This window comes from Marmota marmota, unplaced genomic scaffold (genome assembly GCF_001458135.2).
Source record: "Marmota marmota marmota unplaced genomic scaffold, marMar, whole genome shotgun sequence".
NCBI lineage: Eukaryota > Metazoa > Chordata > Mammalia > Rodentia > Sciuridae > Marmota > Marmota marmota.
Window position 1 is genome coordinate 1,882,107 of NW_026000254.1, and position 14,421 is coordinate 1,896,527.

Here is a 14,421-nt window from a genome sequence, read left to right on the forward strand (position 1 = left end):
GAGTCTCAGAGACAGACTTTGGAAGAGATACAACTCTCCTAATCCTAATATTTACCAATTAATTACTAATTGGTAAAACTCTGTTAATGCTAATAACTAATAATAAATCTTTTGCATATGTATTCAATTGCCCATTAGGCAATAACATATCCTTTATCCTATTTATTCCTTACACACATCTGATTCACATGACAAGGAAACTAAAATCTAGGGAGGTGAAGTGGACTGTCCAAGGTAATCTAGTCGGTCACATGAATATGTTTTTTATGTTTACAATTCTGTCCTTATGAACCTGCCAAGGGGCAGGAAGATAATTTTAGTAGCAGGAAATCTGAGATGGGTGGCTAGTGGATTTTTGACAAGGTCTGAAAGGATAAACTTGGGGTCTAGGCTTGAAAACTCAAATTTAATATTATCTGAAACTAACTATAAGACTTTTTACCATTATTACCAATTCTGACTCCAGAAGGAGAAATAAACAAGCTTTATGGAAAATCCTCAGCCTGGCCTTCAAACCTCTTCTAATTTAAGCACCAACCTACCTACCCAACCATATTTCCCTTAAACATCCACATTTAAATTGCACTGACTGACTCACTGGGACCCAAAATATACCATGTACTTTCCTATTTCTGGGCTTTTCCCCTTATCTCTGGGTATCCTGGAATACCTTCCTTCCCTTCCATTCTTAATGAAATCCAACTCACTCTTCAAGGTCTGATTCAACATTCATCTTCTCTGGGAAGTTGACTCTGGATCCTTGGGAGAGGTTTTGTCTTTAGTTCTCATATTGCCCATGTGCCTCCATCTATCTGAGCAATTATCCCCACTGTTTTCTTCATCTGCTTTCATGCTGGACTGTGGAATCCATGAAGATGGGAAATAAACCCTGGTGATATATTTCCAGTGTCCAGCTCAGGCCCTAGCACAGAGGAAACATTTGCTCAATGAATATTGGTACAGTCTACATTTTTCTGCTCTAGATGAGATACACCGTTGTATCAAGGTAAGTGTTAAAACAAAGAGCTGTGTAGGGAAGTGGATGGGAGAACTGACTTGTTAAAAGGTAGAATGTGGCATCTAGAAATGTCTCTCAACCTTGAATGGTGCAGAACAGAATAAACAAAAGAATAAAGCCCCATCTGAGAGGGTCTAATGAATTGCTTGCAGGGATAGGGTTTAATCAGTATCAGATTCTTACTCAAACTGAGTGCTCAGCCATAAAGTCCAAATGTAGCTATCTTTAGGGAAGAAAAATATACAATGTGATTTCCAGAGATCCACAGACCCTGACACCCCTCTGCCAAATACTGAATGAAGGAAGGAATCCTACTTAAAGTAGCAAGACAGTACTGATGGGCAATAAAATCACAATTGATAATTACTGGAATGTGTGTATGGATGAATTTGTGGGAGACTAAGGGGGAGTTAGCCACATACTTGCAGGTTAGATGTGTATGTATGAGTACATATCAGGCCTTCTGTGGCAGTAGCCTATGATCCACTTCCTTTGCAGCCTCGGCCCTGGCCACCATCCCCCTATTTTCAGCCCCATGCTTGGGACCCAAAGCTCACTGCATCCTAGTCCTAGGAGTAACTCTCCATACACTATAGTCACTGAGGGAGAAGAGCAGTTAGAGATTTGTGGGTTGTATTGCCTGTAGATGCTATGTACAAAGCATGATAACTAATTTCACACAGAGTATGAAAATCCTAAAATGTTTCCAAAGAGCTTTGGATCATGTCCTTCTGCCCCTCTTGATCTTCAGGCAACCTTCTGAGGGAAGTAGGCTAGAGACTTTAATTTCCATTTTATTGATGAGCTATTGACACCTGGAGAAACTAGAAAGTTTGTTCAAAGTGTCACAGCAAATCAACCCTACTTTATATACTATAGGAGAGGGAAGAGATATCTATATCACACATTTCATTCAAAACTGTACTAGACTAAGTTGGAGATACTTCTAATTGTGCTAGGGAATTGCCCTTTAGGTCGCTGTCCTACAAATTCAGGTAAAAGTAGATTAAAAATACAGATAGTTTAGATATAGAAATCGTTTTTTCCCAACTCTCTCATACCATTTAATGCATACCTCAAACAAACACCTTGCAAATAAAACTTTCCAATGAGCCCAAAGAATGGATTTAGATTTGTGTAACTCCTCTCTATTTTTCCTTCTCACCTACCTGTTCTCTTAGAGGTTTTTTCTTCCATCCTTAATTATCCAACACTCAGTTCTCTTGCATTTACAGACCCCCAAAGCAGGTCCAGTGGGTGGCATCAAAGAGGGAACCTGGAGATGTTCGTCGGTTCCTGGGAAGGCTGAGGAAGCACCCTTGTTAAGGGGTGTAGTGTACTCTCTGTTGAAATATCAGCTGTTGTAGTGCCAAAGGAGTTCCTGAGCCTTTTCTCTTCAGTCCAACCATGTGTTCACCTTGCCCCAAAGGTCAGAACTAATATTAACAAGCCACGACAGAATGGGGAAATTAAAACCAGCTATTGAGACAAGCAAGATCTGGCCTTCCTTGGGGCTGAGTTTCAGATCAGTCTTGAGTGTAAATGGGCACAATTCCTTACTGGAAAGCAATTTGCAATATGAAGCAAGAGCAATAAAAATGTTCATTTCCTTTGTCCTAGTTATCCCACTCCTGGGACTCAATACTAAATCAGCAAATCCCAAAGCATGAAAAAGCTCAAGACACGCACGCGTGTGCACACACACAACACACATACTCACACACATTTTAATTATAGAGCTCTTTTCTGATGGCAACAAGTAGTAGGTAAACTTTAAGTCCTCTGGGAGGAAAAGCAGTTTGCTAGGTCTTTTTTGCAGCCACAGAAGATGATGTCTTTAAGACTGTAAAATTCTGTGGAAAAAAATAACTATGTTGCAATTCTGGATAAGAAACCTAAAAATACAATGTTATATTTTCCCCTGGATATTAAGCATGTGTATCTCTTCTGTTTTTGTGCTCTCAAAAAAAAAAAAAATGAACCTGTTGCTGTTGCCCTTTGTTCATTCGTCTAACAAATATTCAATTCCCTCTAAGATATACTGTGTCCAGTAATAGGAAATGGAGCTAACAAGATGACTCATACATATGTCATTGCTCTAGAGTTGCTGGCAGTTTAATGGCAACAGAAATAGAAATCAATGATAGCTGCTGATTGTGATAAATGCTGTGACAGCATGAACCATAGAGTGCTGTGGGGACCCAGGGGAAGACTTCGGTGACAGGTGTGTAGTCCATAAAATCTTACTTAGAAAAGTAATTCTTGACCTGTTTACGGAAGAGGTTGAATCCTGGCTCTATCACTTCTGTGAGACTGAAGTGAATTCACTCAACTTCTACACCCCTTCCAAGGTTTACCTGGGAATGAAAGAGATGATGTATACAGGACAAACACAGCTGCATCAGGGGACAGACAGTGCTGCTTCGGAGCTTAAATGTTCTGGACCTCAATTTAATTCATCTGACAAATGGAGCCAAGAGCAAGTACACGTCTGGCCACATTCTTCTAGACTCTCTGAGACACAAGACAAATTAGGCACAGGGCGGATTTGAGACAGTCTCCCCCTGCCTTCTGCCTCAATAATGCCAGAGGTCATCTACTAAAATATTATCTCAGTAGAGAAGCTCTTAGCGCTCTCTCCTCCAACCGTGAAGTTCCCTTCATCCCTGGAGCGTGCAAACACAGAGTGTCTGCAACTCCCAGGGCGCAAGTGCCAAAGCCAAAAGGGCTCTTAGGTGGGCTATCTGCCGTGCTGGGGGTGGGGCTTAGGCCGGTGAGCGGGTCCAAGGAGTTTCCCGCCTAAAAAGTGGCGACATCCCATTCTTAAGTAACCGGAAGCACCAAGGGAAGTTTTGAATAAAGGAGAAACACAGTCAGACGCAAACGTCCGGTCCAGGGCACGGCCAGAGGAGTTAGGACCCAAACGCGGACCTGCTTTCCGCCATTCATTCTTTCTTAGCGTTCGTTCGCCCCGCCCCTTCGCTGTGCGCGTAGTTACGTCTCTGGCCAATGAGAACTGCGGGACTCAAGGCCCCGCCAGACGTGCGGCAAGTTCTTCCGTGGCACGGACAAGAACGCCTGCGCAAACGCACGCGCAAACGCGCGGTCTAACTGACTTCCGAGCGCCAAGCAGTTTGCCCGCTCCTTAGACGCGGGATGTGGCGGAGGTATTGCTGTTTACTAGGATGTTGCGCATTGTGAGCTGGAACATAAATGGAATCCGAAGTCCCCTGCAAGGGGTGGTGTGCCAGGAGACCAGCAACAGTACCTCCATGGCCATGAGACGCATTTTGGATGAACTGGATGCTGATATTGTCTGTCTCCAGGAGACCAAAGTGACTAGTGAGCACTCAATAATCCAAAATCCTTACCATATTCTTATTTTCCCGCTAACTTTTGTCCTCTGCTCTATCTCATTTCACTCTCCCACTTCCCCGTACTTAGAGTCCTTTAAACCCAGCTCAGAATCTTTTTCCCTCCCTAACCACCATTGTCTATCCCAGCTAGATCCCCTAATTCCCACTCCCATCTCCTGTCCTCTACGGGACTTTAATTGCCTCACCTGTGAAATCCCCAAATCCACTCAGATTCCCACTAATTCTACTGCCCCAACTCAGCCCTTTGAATTCCCCCTCCTATGCACTATCCATCTCCAACCCCCAAGGCAGACCCCTCAGTTCTCTGTCCCTCTCCAATTCCCACCCCATCTTTGCCTCTTGCTCATACTTTATAATTTTCTTTTTTTTTTTTAATTTTTTTTTATTGGTTGTTGAAAAACATTATAAAGCTCTTGACATATCATATTTCATACATTAGATTCAAGTTGGTTATGAACTCCCAATTTTACCCCAAATACAGATTGCAGAATCACATCGGTTACACATCCACATTTTTACATAATGCCCTATTAGTAACTGTTGTATTCTGCTACCTTTCCTATCCTCTACCATCCCCCTCATACTTTATAATTTTCTCCAGTTCCCTTTATTTACTCCAACCCTCATCTCCACCTCATTTCCCACCCCAAGTTTAGACCTAATTTCCTTTCCCCCACTCCCTCAGGATCCCTAATTTCTTCTCTCATCATTACCATTTCAGATCTACTATTTTCCTATCTTCCTACACCCCAGTTCAGATTCCCATTTTCCTTTTCCATGTTCCCATTTCCCACTCCTAGCTCCTTTCCATCATTTAGACCCCTAGGCTTAGTTTTGATTCACTCCCCACTCACTAATTCTCCACCTTCCACTTCATGGGCTGTCCCCACTTCCCTGCCTTCTGATATTGATATAATTCCTTCTCTGACTCTTCTACCTTTCTAGATTCTTTGATCATAGATACTTCATTTTTCCTTCCAACGCTGGTTCTGATGTGTGCCAATACTATTAGCCTACAACTGTAATTTCAGGCCTTTTTGTGTTCTGGGTCCTAGTTTTACCTTTGACTTAATGTTATACCTTTTTTCAGGGGATGTGCTGACAGAGCCCCTGGCTATCGTTGAGGGCTATAACTCCTATTTCAGCTTCAGCCGCAGCCGAAGTGGCTATTCTGGTAAATTGGGTTTTGGGGGATTTTAAATTAGTGTTAGTGATAGAGGCAGGTAAGAAGAAAGGGTTTCTAATATTTGTTGAGAAGGTGATAAGAAATTTAGATTTTTAGTCCAAAGAGCTAAAGCCCCATAAAATTTAAGTTACATGAAGTGTATTTTTATGTATAAAGTTATCTTGTTGTACAATAAGTACAATTGTGTGGTGGTTATTTTTGTGAGCTCTGGATCCTGACTGCCTGGGTTCAAATTATGGTTCACTCCCTGTGTACCCTCTGGAAAGACTATCTCTTTGTGCCTCAGAATTCTCAACTGGAAAACTAGGATAGGTAATCCATGTAATAATAATAATACATAATAACTTAAGAGCAGTTACCATATGTCCCTGTAAAATACTTAGAACATTAGCTATTATTATTCTGTGGCTTTTTAGATGAAGGAACTGAGGCTCTGAGGTATTAAATTGCCCCACATTCAAGGGAACCATCCGTGGCTCTTGAGTTGGGAAAATTTGTCAATGCCTTAAAAGAATAATGAGCCACATTTTATGAAGAGTATCAGGTAACTTTTGTGGGAACAATTGGAATGAGACAGGCTGCACAACAGACTGTTGGTTGCCAGTCCTGTTCAGATATCCTCTTTGTCCCCAGGTGTAGCTACCTTCTGTAAGGACAGCGCTACCCCAGTGGCTGCTGAAGAAGGCCTGAGTGGCTTGTTTGCCACCCAGAATGGGGACGTGGGTTGTTACGGAAACACGGATGAGTTCACACAAGAGGAGCTCCGAGCTCTGGATAGTGAGGGCCGGGCCCTCCTTACACAGCACAAGATCCGGTAATAGCCCATATCCCCCTGCCACTGAGCATTGCTGGTTCTAGTCTTTATGTGGAGAGCTCACTTTATAAACATGCATTCATTATAGAAAAGTTCCCAAACTTGCCTTTTCTGGACTCTAGTTGTGACTGGGCTGCTCACTATGTGACCCTGGCAAATTATGTACCATTATGAACCTTGAGTTCTCAGAGTGGGGGACTGGCCTGGAAATCCAGCCCTTTTACTACTATAGGCACCCCAAAAACAACATAGCCAATACCAAACCCATGTAGCTCGCTTTCTGAGTATCCTGTTTTAATGAATGGTAGCATCATCACCTGGTTTACTTGGTTGGCATCCTACATGCCCCTTTCCTTGACTCACCTGTAGTCAGTCCCCAAGTCCTCTGAGTTCAGTGTTTTTCTAATCCTTTTCTTCTATCCTGTGGATAACCATTAAGTAGAAGCCATGTGGTGTGGTGGGGGAAGCCTTGAAACTGACCCTTTTTGAGGTTTTCTCTTCTCCCCAGCACTTGGGAAGGAAAAGAGAGGACCTTGACCCTTATCAACGTGTACTGCCCCCACGCAGACCCTGGGAAGCCTGAGCGGCTGACCTTTAAGATGCGCTTCTATCGTTTGCTACAGATCCGAGCAGAAGCCCTCTTGGCAGCTGGCAGGTACTGGAAATCTGGGCAGCAAGGCTTCTTTGAGTTTGTCCTGGGTGCCCAACCTTGTGTCATGCTCCATTGGAAGGTATATACAGTCTTTCTGTTCCTTCAAAGCCTAGTTGCAGACATCACTATGCCCACCTGAATAAGCCTTGCTCTCTTAAGAACTGTGTGTACAAGGTAAAGGGACACAAACATGAGCTTTATATTTTTTTAAAAAAATATTTTGTAGTTGTTGGTGGACCTTTATTGTATTCATTTATTTATATGTGGTGCTGAGAATCGAACCCAGTGCGTCACACATCAAGGCAAGTGCTCTACCACTGAGCCACAACCCCAGCCCATGAGTTTTATATTCTGAACACATATCCTTGCTCCTCCTATGAATACCAAGGCTATCCCTACCTCTTCCCATCTGTCAAATGAGTATATGAAAGCCCACTTCACAGAATAGTTTTAAGGATGAAATGAGATGAGGGTGGTAATAGTGCCTGGAAGCAAATGAAAGTCTTGTTCCTGGGAAGGACAGGAAAGTGAGGGTGGGTTAGAGTAATCAAGGGGTACTTCCTAGAGGAAGTGTTACCTGAGTTCAGTTTTGAAGTACAACAAAAATGGCATTAGGTAGACATGATTGAGGTGTTCATGTCAAACAGCACTGTCACCTTTGGAGCACTGGATTTGGTTGGTCAGCTGTAGAGGAATTCAGGTTGTGGCATGGTGGCAGAGATAGATAGGTGCAACGCAAGTAGCTGTTGGCTAGTCTCGGTGTGGGAGGTGGCCTATCTGAGCCCTTAGGCTTAGGAAAAAAAATATGGTTCAGGACAACTGCTCCCCTTTCTTGAATGCCCACTTGACAACCCCACCTTGTGTTTTTCAGCCATGTGATCATTTTGGGTGACCTGAATACAGCCCACCGCCGCATTGACCACTGTGATGCAGTCAACCTGGTAAGAGTCCCTCTAGTCTCTGGCCTTCTTCCTGACTGTAATTCTATTCACTCAGCCAGCCAATGCTGAGTTCTTGGCCCTAGGGGCAGCTTCTTTTGTGAAATACTCTTCTTCTGTGTTTTTAATTGGCACTTAATTATACACATTTATGTGATATGCTCATACATATATACAAAATATAATGACCAAATCAGGATTATTAGCATATCTATCACCACAAATTTTTGTTTCTTTGTGTTGGGACCAATCAAATCCTTTCTACTACCTAGTTTTAAATACATAATAAATAGTTTCTAACTATAGTCACTCCACTATACTACAGAACCCTAGAATATTATCCTTCTATCAAACTGTGTGCTTTGCTATCCCTTTCTCCCCTTCCCTTTTCAGACTCTGGCAACCAGTTGATTATGAGATCAACATTTTTAGCTTCCACATAAATGATATCATTTGTCTCTCTGTGCTTGGCTTATCTTTATGATGTCTTTCAGTTCCATCCCTTTGCTGCAAATGATAGAATTTCACTCTTTTATGGCTAAATAGTATTCCATTTTATATGTGTAGTATGGTTTCTTTCTTTTTTTTATACTAGAGATTGACTGAGCTATATCCCCAGCCCAATTTTTATTTAGAAACAGGTTCTCACTAATTTGCTGAGGCTGGCTTTGAACTTGCAATCCTCCTTCCTCAGCCTCCTGAGTTGCTGGGATTATAGGTGTGCACCATAATGCCTGGCACTGTGTTTTTTTTTTTTTTAATTTATCCATCAATAGACACCTAGATTGATTTCATTTCTTGGCTATCATGAATAATGCTTCAATGAACTTGGGAGTACAGATGTTTCTTTGACATACTGATTTCATTTCCTTTGGATATATACCTAGAAGTAGGAGTACTCAATCATGACTGTTTGGTTTTAAACATTTTTAAAAAATAATTTTTATTGCAGATGGACACAATATCTTTATTTTTTATTTGTTTATTTTTATGTGGTGCTGAGGCTCGAACCCAAGGCCTCACTCGTGTGAGGCAAGTGCTCTACCACTGAGTTATAACCCCAGCCCCTGATTTTAAACTTTTTGAGGGAATTCCATACTGTTTTCCACAGTGGCTGTACTAATGTACATTGGTACCAACAGTGTATGAGACTGTCTTTCTCTTCATTCTCACCAGCATCTATTATTTTTTGTCCTTTTGATCATAGCCATTCTAACTGGAGTAAGATGGTATCTCATTGTGGTTTTGATTCACATTTCCCTGATACTTAGTGATATTGATTATTTTCCATATACTTATTGACCATTTGTATGTCTTCTTTTGAGAAATGTTTGTTCGGGTCATTTGCCAATTTTTGAATCGGATTTTTTTGTTTGTTTGTTTTTTGTTGTCGAGTTTTTGAAGTTCCTTATAACATTAATCTCTTGTTAGTTCAATAGTGTGCAATTATTTCTTCCCATTCTGGAGGTTGTCTCTTTATTCTCTTTATTCTGTTTATTGTTTCATTTCCTGGATAGAAGCTTTTTTGTTTGATATAGTCCTGTTGAAATCTGATTCTAAAAGTACTGAGGATTGTTCCTTCATTTGACAGACATTACTGACCCTGCCCTTGTCTGGTCCTGCACTATGTGCTGAGAACTTAGTTGTGAGTCATATCCAGCTCTTAGCTTCTCAGTGTTTTGATGGGCTGTAGACAAGTGGCCAGCCAATTTGTGGAGTGATATTCTCAAGGCTCAGGCAGAGATGGCAGCTCAGGAGGCTAGGGGAACCCAGAGATGGGATTCCTGGGTGAGCTTGGACATTAGGACAGGCTGCTTTAAGTAGCTGGATCTTAACAGATGAGAATGGAGTTTTGGGATAAGGAGAGAAAACCATTCCAATGTGGGCAAAGGTTTCAAATTGAGAAGGTGCTTGGTGTACATGGAGACCTGCAAGTCCTATTCTTGTGAGAGTTTATGTGAAGTGAGGTGCAAGTGGGGCCACCTTTTTAGGGCCTTGACTCTCCCATTGTCTTCATATCATTTTCCTAATGCACTGTCTTTCCTCCTTATGAACCTTCAATACCAGTTATCTATCTCTGTAATGCAGAGAAGACATTAAGAACAGGCATTCAGGCACCTTCTGATCTGTGCCCTATCTTCATTTCCATACTCAGTTTCCATTCATACTCTGTCTACTCCAGACAGATGTCTCTTTCCTTTGCAAAAACTGTTATCATTCTGGCTTTTCTTACTATGCCCCAAATTGGTGGTCATACCTTCCCTTCTAGCTTTTTTCTAACATGACCCTCTCATTTCTAATTCTAGGCCAGTGGTTCATAATCCCTGCCTGCATAGTTGGACAAAAATATCAATGCATTAACACCACTCTAGAACAATGAAGTCAGAATTTCTTAGGTGTAGGCCCAGATAGTGGTATGCTTTAAAAGCCCCCGGGGTGACTTTATTATGCTGCCAGGCTTGAGAACGACTGCCCCAGAATGTATAAGCCACTTCTTGTCTTGGCCTTCTTCATGTACAGTGTTTCTTTGTTGGACAAACTGCCTGTTTTTCTTGTGTTCTCACACCACAACAATCAGCACAGAAGATTTCAGTAACCTTAAAACATATGGGAATGGGGGAAAGAGTGTGGGGATTTTTCCCTACCAGTAAGCAAGCAAGCATTTCTGCAACAGTAGACACCAGGTGGGTGTACTCTATTCCAGTTCAATTCCAGTACTGTCTACCTGGAGATAGTCTCAAATCCTACATGTTTAGGGAGAGTCCACAAGACTTCCCTGCTTCAGAACCAGTCATAGGTCTGAGCCTCCAGAACTCCTGACTAATTGGCTATAAATTGAAGTTCTCCCAACACCCTCATCAAATTCCATTAATTTGCTAGAGCAGCTCATAGATCTCAGGCAGACACTATACTTAAATTTACTGGTTTACTATAAAAGATATTTTAAAGCTTACAAATAAGCAGTAAGATGATGAAATATATGGGGTATGTTTTGGAAGAGTCCCAGGAACTTCCATTCTTGTGGACTTAATAGTATGCCATTCTCCTAGCATGTGGAAAAGTTCCTATTCACCTTCCTGCAAGCTTCCACATATTCAACTGTCTAGAAGCTTTCTGAACCCTGTCCTTTTGGGGTTTTATGAAGACTTCATTGCATAGGCATGATTGCTAAAAGATAGGGTGGGGAAACTCAACAAAGCCTGACATTCAGATTCTTAGCATTCCTTCCTTTCTGGTTCAGGCAGGACCCCTCTGGCATGAGGGTCTTATGGCCTACTATTATACAAAGACAGGTCACAGAATTCCTTAATGGCTAGCTGAAGGCTGAGAAGATCAGTTTCTATGACCTACCTTGGGGAAGAGAAATTCTACTTTCTGTTGACATCTTTAGAAGGGAGTTAATGAGCCAGGACCCAGAGGTGAAAACCAAAATATATGTATCATGATATCACAGAGGTCATCAGTGCTGGTACAGTTACTCATCTCTGTACTTGGCTCAGAAAGGGGCTCTAGGAAAATCTCTTATTAGTTTGCAGGAGAGAAACACAAACGTGGATATGGCTCTCAGCTGGGGAAATGAGCAGAACTGAAGTAATGAGAGAATGGTGGTGGTGGTGGTGGTGGTATGGTGGGTACAGGGGTAAACATTACAGAGTACAAGGCTTCAGTTCCTCCCTGCTTTGTTTTTCAACAGTAATTTACTTAGTCAGTTCTTTCAACTTCCTGTGATAGTATTGTATACCTTTATGCCTTCTCAACTTATTTCAGGGCTATCCTAGATGTTTCTAGTGCACTTCCTTCTTTCTTTCTTCCAAGAAAAGAGAACTACCAGCTCAGACAACAAAGACAGTATTCAAAATGGCAGAACATGTCTGCTTCCCAGCAGAATGGTTCTTCTAATCTTCTTATCTCTAAATGGCACTATTATCCTATTGGGTGTTCCAACTAGAAGCCTGGGAATTATGCTCTTACTGTCCTTCTTTACCTTCTTTCCTACATTCAGTTGGTGAGTGAGTACTATTGATTCTACCTCCAAATCATCTCAATTTATTTTTTCTGCCTCCTTTAGCACCACCCTGGTCCAAGTGACCATTATCTCTAGCTTGCATGGACTATGGTGGATGTCTTCTACTGGTGTCCCCCATCTGATCTTCCCTTCACAGGCCCATCATAGAGGCTGCTCTCAGAACTTGGAGCCCTCTCTGCCTAGGTTGTTTCCACTTGGTCTTCACATCTCAGCTCCAGGTCATTTACCAAAAGGAAGCCTCCTTCATCCCCAGGACTAGATCTACTTTGGTCCTAGCTTCATGCCTGAGACAAAATAGGTATTCTGTGAACATTGTTGTATTGAATGTGTGAGTGGGTAGATTAGATAGATGAATGGATGGATCAGGGATCAGAGCCAAAGGAAGTAGTCAAGACATGGATCTCTATGGACTCTGACTTCAGGAGGAAGGGATGGTCAATGAGAGTTTTGACCCACACAAGATAAACCAAATAGTGCCAGAGGGTTTAAAGGAAAAGCCAACATTCTTTAACTCCTAATCTCTGCCCCACTACTCCCTAGAGGCAACTACTTTTCCTGTTTTCCATTCTTTCAAAAAGCATTTCTGGGAATTGTTTAGATTAAGAAAACAACAGACTTTCAGATTTGACATTTATGGACCAGTGCAAGGTAAGTGTACCATGGTATGGAGGGAAATCAGAAAATTAGAAAACAAATCCCAACTCTGCCAGTTCTCGAGTGTGTGACCTTGAGCAGTAGTCTTTTTTGGAACAACCAGATTTTCCATTTCTGGGTATCTAGGAATGCTTTGAAGAGGACCCAGGACGCAAATGGATGGACAGCTTACTCAGTAACCTGGGGTGCCAGGCTGGATCCCATGGAGGGCCCTTCATTGATAGCTACCGCTATTTCCAACCAAAGCAGGAGAGGGCCTTCACCTGCTGGTCCGTGGTTAGTGGTGCCCGACATCTCAACTATGGTTCTAGGCTTGACTATGTGCTGGGGGATAGGACCCTGGTAATAGACACCTTCCAGAACTCCTTCCTGCTACCTGAGGTGATGGGCTCTGACCACTGCCCTGTGGGTGCCACCTTGAATGTGTCCTCTGTGCCTGCAAAACAGTGCCCTCCTCTGTGCACCCGCTTTCTCCCTGAGTTTGCAGGTACCCAGCTCAAGATTCTCCGCTTCCTAGTTCCTCGTGAACAAGAACCTGTGTTGGAAAAGTCAGCGCTGCGGCTCAGCAATCAAACACAGGTACAGAAGCAGCAAAACAAAGTCCGTGTGCGCTCAACCAGGCCTCGGCCAAGTCAGGCTAATTCCGGAAGAGGCCAGACAAACCTGATGAGCTACTTCCAGCCCTCCTCCAGCCATTCCAAAACTTCTCCTGAATTGGAGCTGCTTAGCTTGCCTCTGGTGAACAACCTCACAACCCCAAAGACACTAGAAGAGGAGGTGATAGCCAGAGAGGTAGAAGGGCAGGCCAAGCACTCAGAGAGTAAAGAAGAAAAGGAGTTACGGACCTCATTCTGGAAGTCTGTGCTTGGGGGACCTTCACCCATGCCCCTCTGCAGTGGCCACAGGGAACCATGTGTGATGCGAACTGTAAAAAAGCCAGGACCCAACCTGGGCCGCCACTTTTACATGTGTGCCAGGCCCCGGGGTCCTCCCAGTGACCCTTCCTCCCGCTGCAACTTCTTTCTCTGGAGCAAGCCCAGCTGAACCCATGGAGACCTAGGGATATCTGGCATGATCACCCATTCTATGCTGCCTTCTTCCCTAAGGCCTCCTTGCTTCCCTTCCTTCTCTTTTTTTGGGGGGGAGGGGGGTTCCAGGGATTGAGCTCAGGAGCACTCAACTACTGAGCCACATCCCCAGCCCTATTTTGTATTTTATTTAAAGACAGGGTCTCACTGATTGCTTAGCACCTCACTTTTGCTGAGGCTAGCTTTGAATTTGTGATTCTCCTGCCTCAGCCTCCTGAGCCACTGGGATTACAGGCATGCACCACCATGCCAGGCCTCCTCTTTCTTCTTTGTCTTCCTTCTCATTCTTTTCCTCCCCCAAGGTGTCCCTCCCTCTACCTCAACTTCCTCTTCCTCCTCCAAGGTCTCTGTCCCTCTATCTTCCTGCCTACATCCTTGTTTGTGAGCTTCTTGTGCCTTAGTGCTGTGACCCAGTCCCTCACCCCACTTCCTACCTTCCTGTCAGAAGTTCATGAGAACCAGCTGCCCTAGGAAGTTGTGATTTAAAAACCTCTTCTTTTCTTGCGGGGAAATATGTTCAAAATAAAGTCTGTTTTTTAAAAAATTCAGTGTACTACATTGAGTGAAAATTTTGGATGTGCTCAGAAAGTTGAGTTAAAGAAGCCATCTCAGAACTGGGTTTGCCAGATGCTTGTAGCCTAATATAATGGAAGTGGGGAGGAAGGAG

At 43.0% G+C, this 14,421-nt stretch overlaps 2 protein-coding genes across 5 annotated transcripts in view; one reads left to right on the forward strand and one right to left on the reverse strand.

Annotated features, from left to right (window-relative positions):
• Positions 1-2,437, reverse strand: part of Pfkfb1 (6-phosphofructo-2-kinase/fructose-2,6-biphosphatase 1) — a 54,161-nt gene extending 51,724 nt beyond the window's left edge. The window contains exon 1 of one of the 2 annotated variants that reach the window (XM_048796688.1): positions 2,188-2,437. In XM_048796688.1, the coding sequence (XP_048652645.1) occupies positions 2,188-2,215 (28 nt within the window). In that variant the 5' untranslated portion in view covers positions 2,216-2,437. The remainder of the gene's footprint in view (positions 1-2,187) is intronic. The other variant, XM_015506516.2, reaches the window with a different exon arrangement.
• Positions 2,438-4,078: 1,641 nt separating this feature from the next.
• Apex2 (apurinic/apyrimidinic endodeoxyribonuclease 2) lies at positions 4,079-14,300 on the forward strand. 3 transcript variants are annotated; one of them, XM_015506542.2, is made up of 6 exons: positions 4,079-4,360; positions 5,486-5,569; positions 6,215-6,395; positions 7,019-7,126; positions 7,919-7,988; positions 12,793-14,300. In XM_015506542.2, exons 1-6 carry the CDS (start codon positions 4,204-4,206, stop codon positions 13,708-13,710), a joined length of 1,518 nt encoding a protein of 505 aa, XP_015362028.1. In that variant the 5' UTR covers positions 4,079-4,203; the 3' UTR covers positions 13,711-14,300. The 3 variants fall into 3 exon arrangements, with proteins under 3 accessions (XP_015362028.1, XP_015362027.1, XP_048652640.1); XM_015506541.2 differs by having other exon boundaries at positions 4,082-4,360; positions 6,904-7,050; XM_048796683.1 differs by having other exon boundaries at positions 4,092-4,360; positions 6,963-7,050.
• Positions 14,301-14,421: the final 121 nt, after the last annotated feature.

Excerpts from the sequence above, each read along its gene's own strand:
- Apex2 (XM_015506541.2), top strand. The coding sequence starts at position 4,204 with ATGTTGCGCATTGTGAGCTGGAACATAAATGGAATCCGAAGTCCCCTG. Across the intron at positions 5,570-6,214 it reads CAGCCGAAGTGGCTATTCTG|GTGTAGCTACCTTCTGTAAG; the intron begins GTAAATTGGGTT and ends CTTTGTCCCCAG. Across the intron at positions 7,051-7,918 it reads GCCCTCTTGGCAGCTGGCAG|CCATGTGATCATTTTGGGTG; the intron begins GTACTGGAAATC and ends TGTGTTTTTCAG.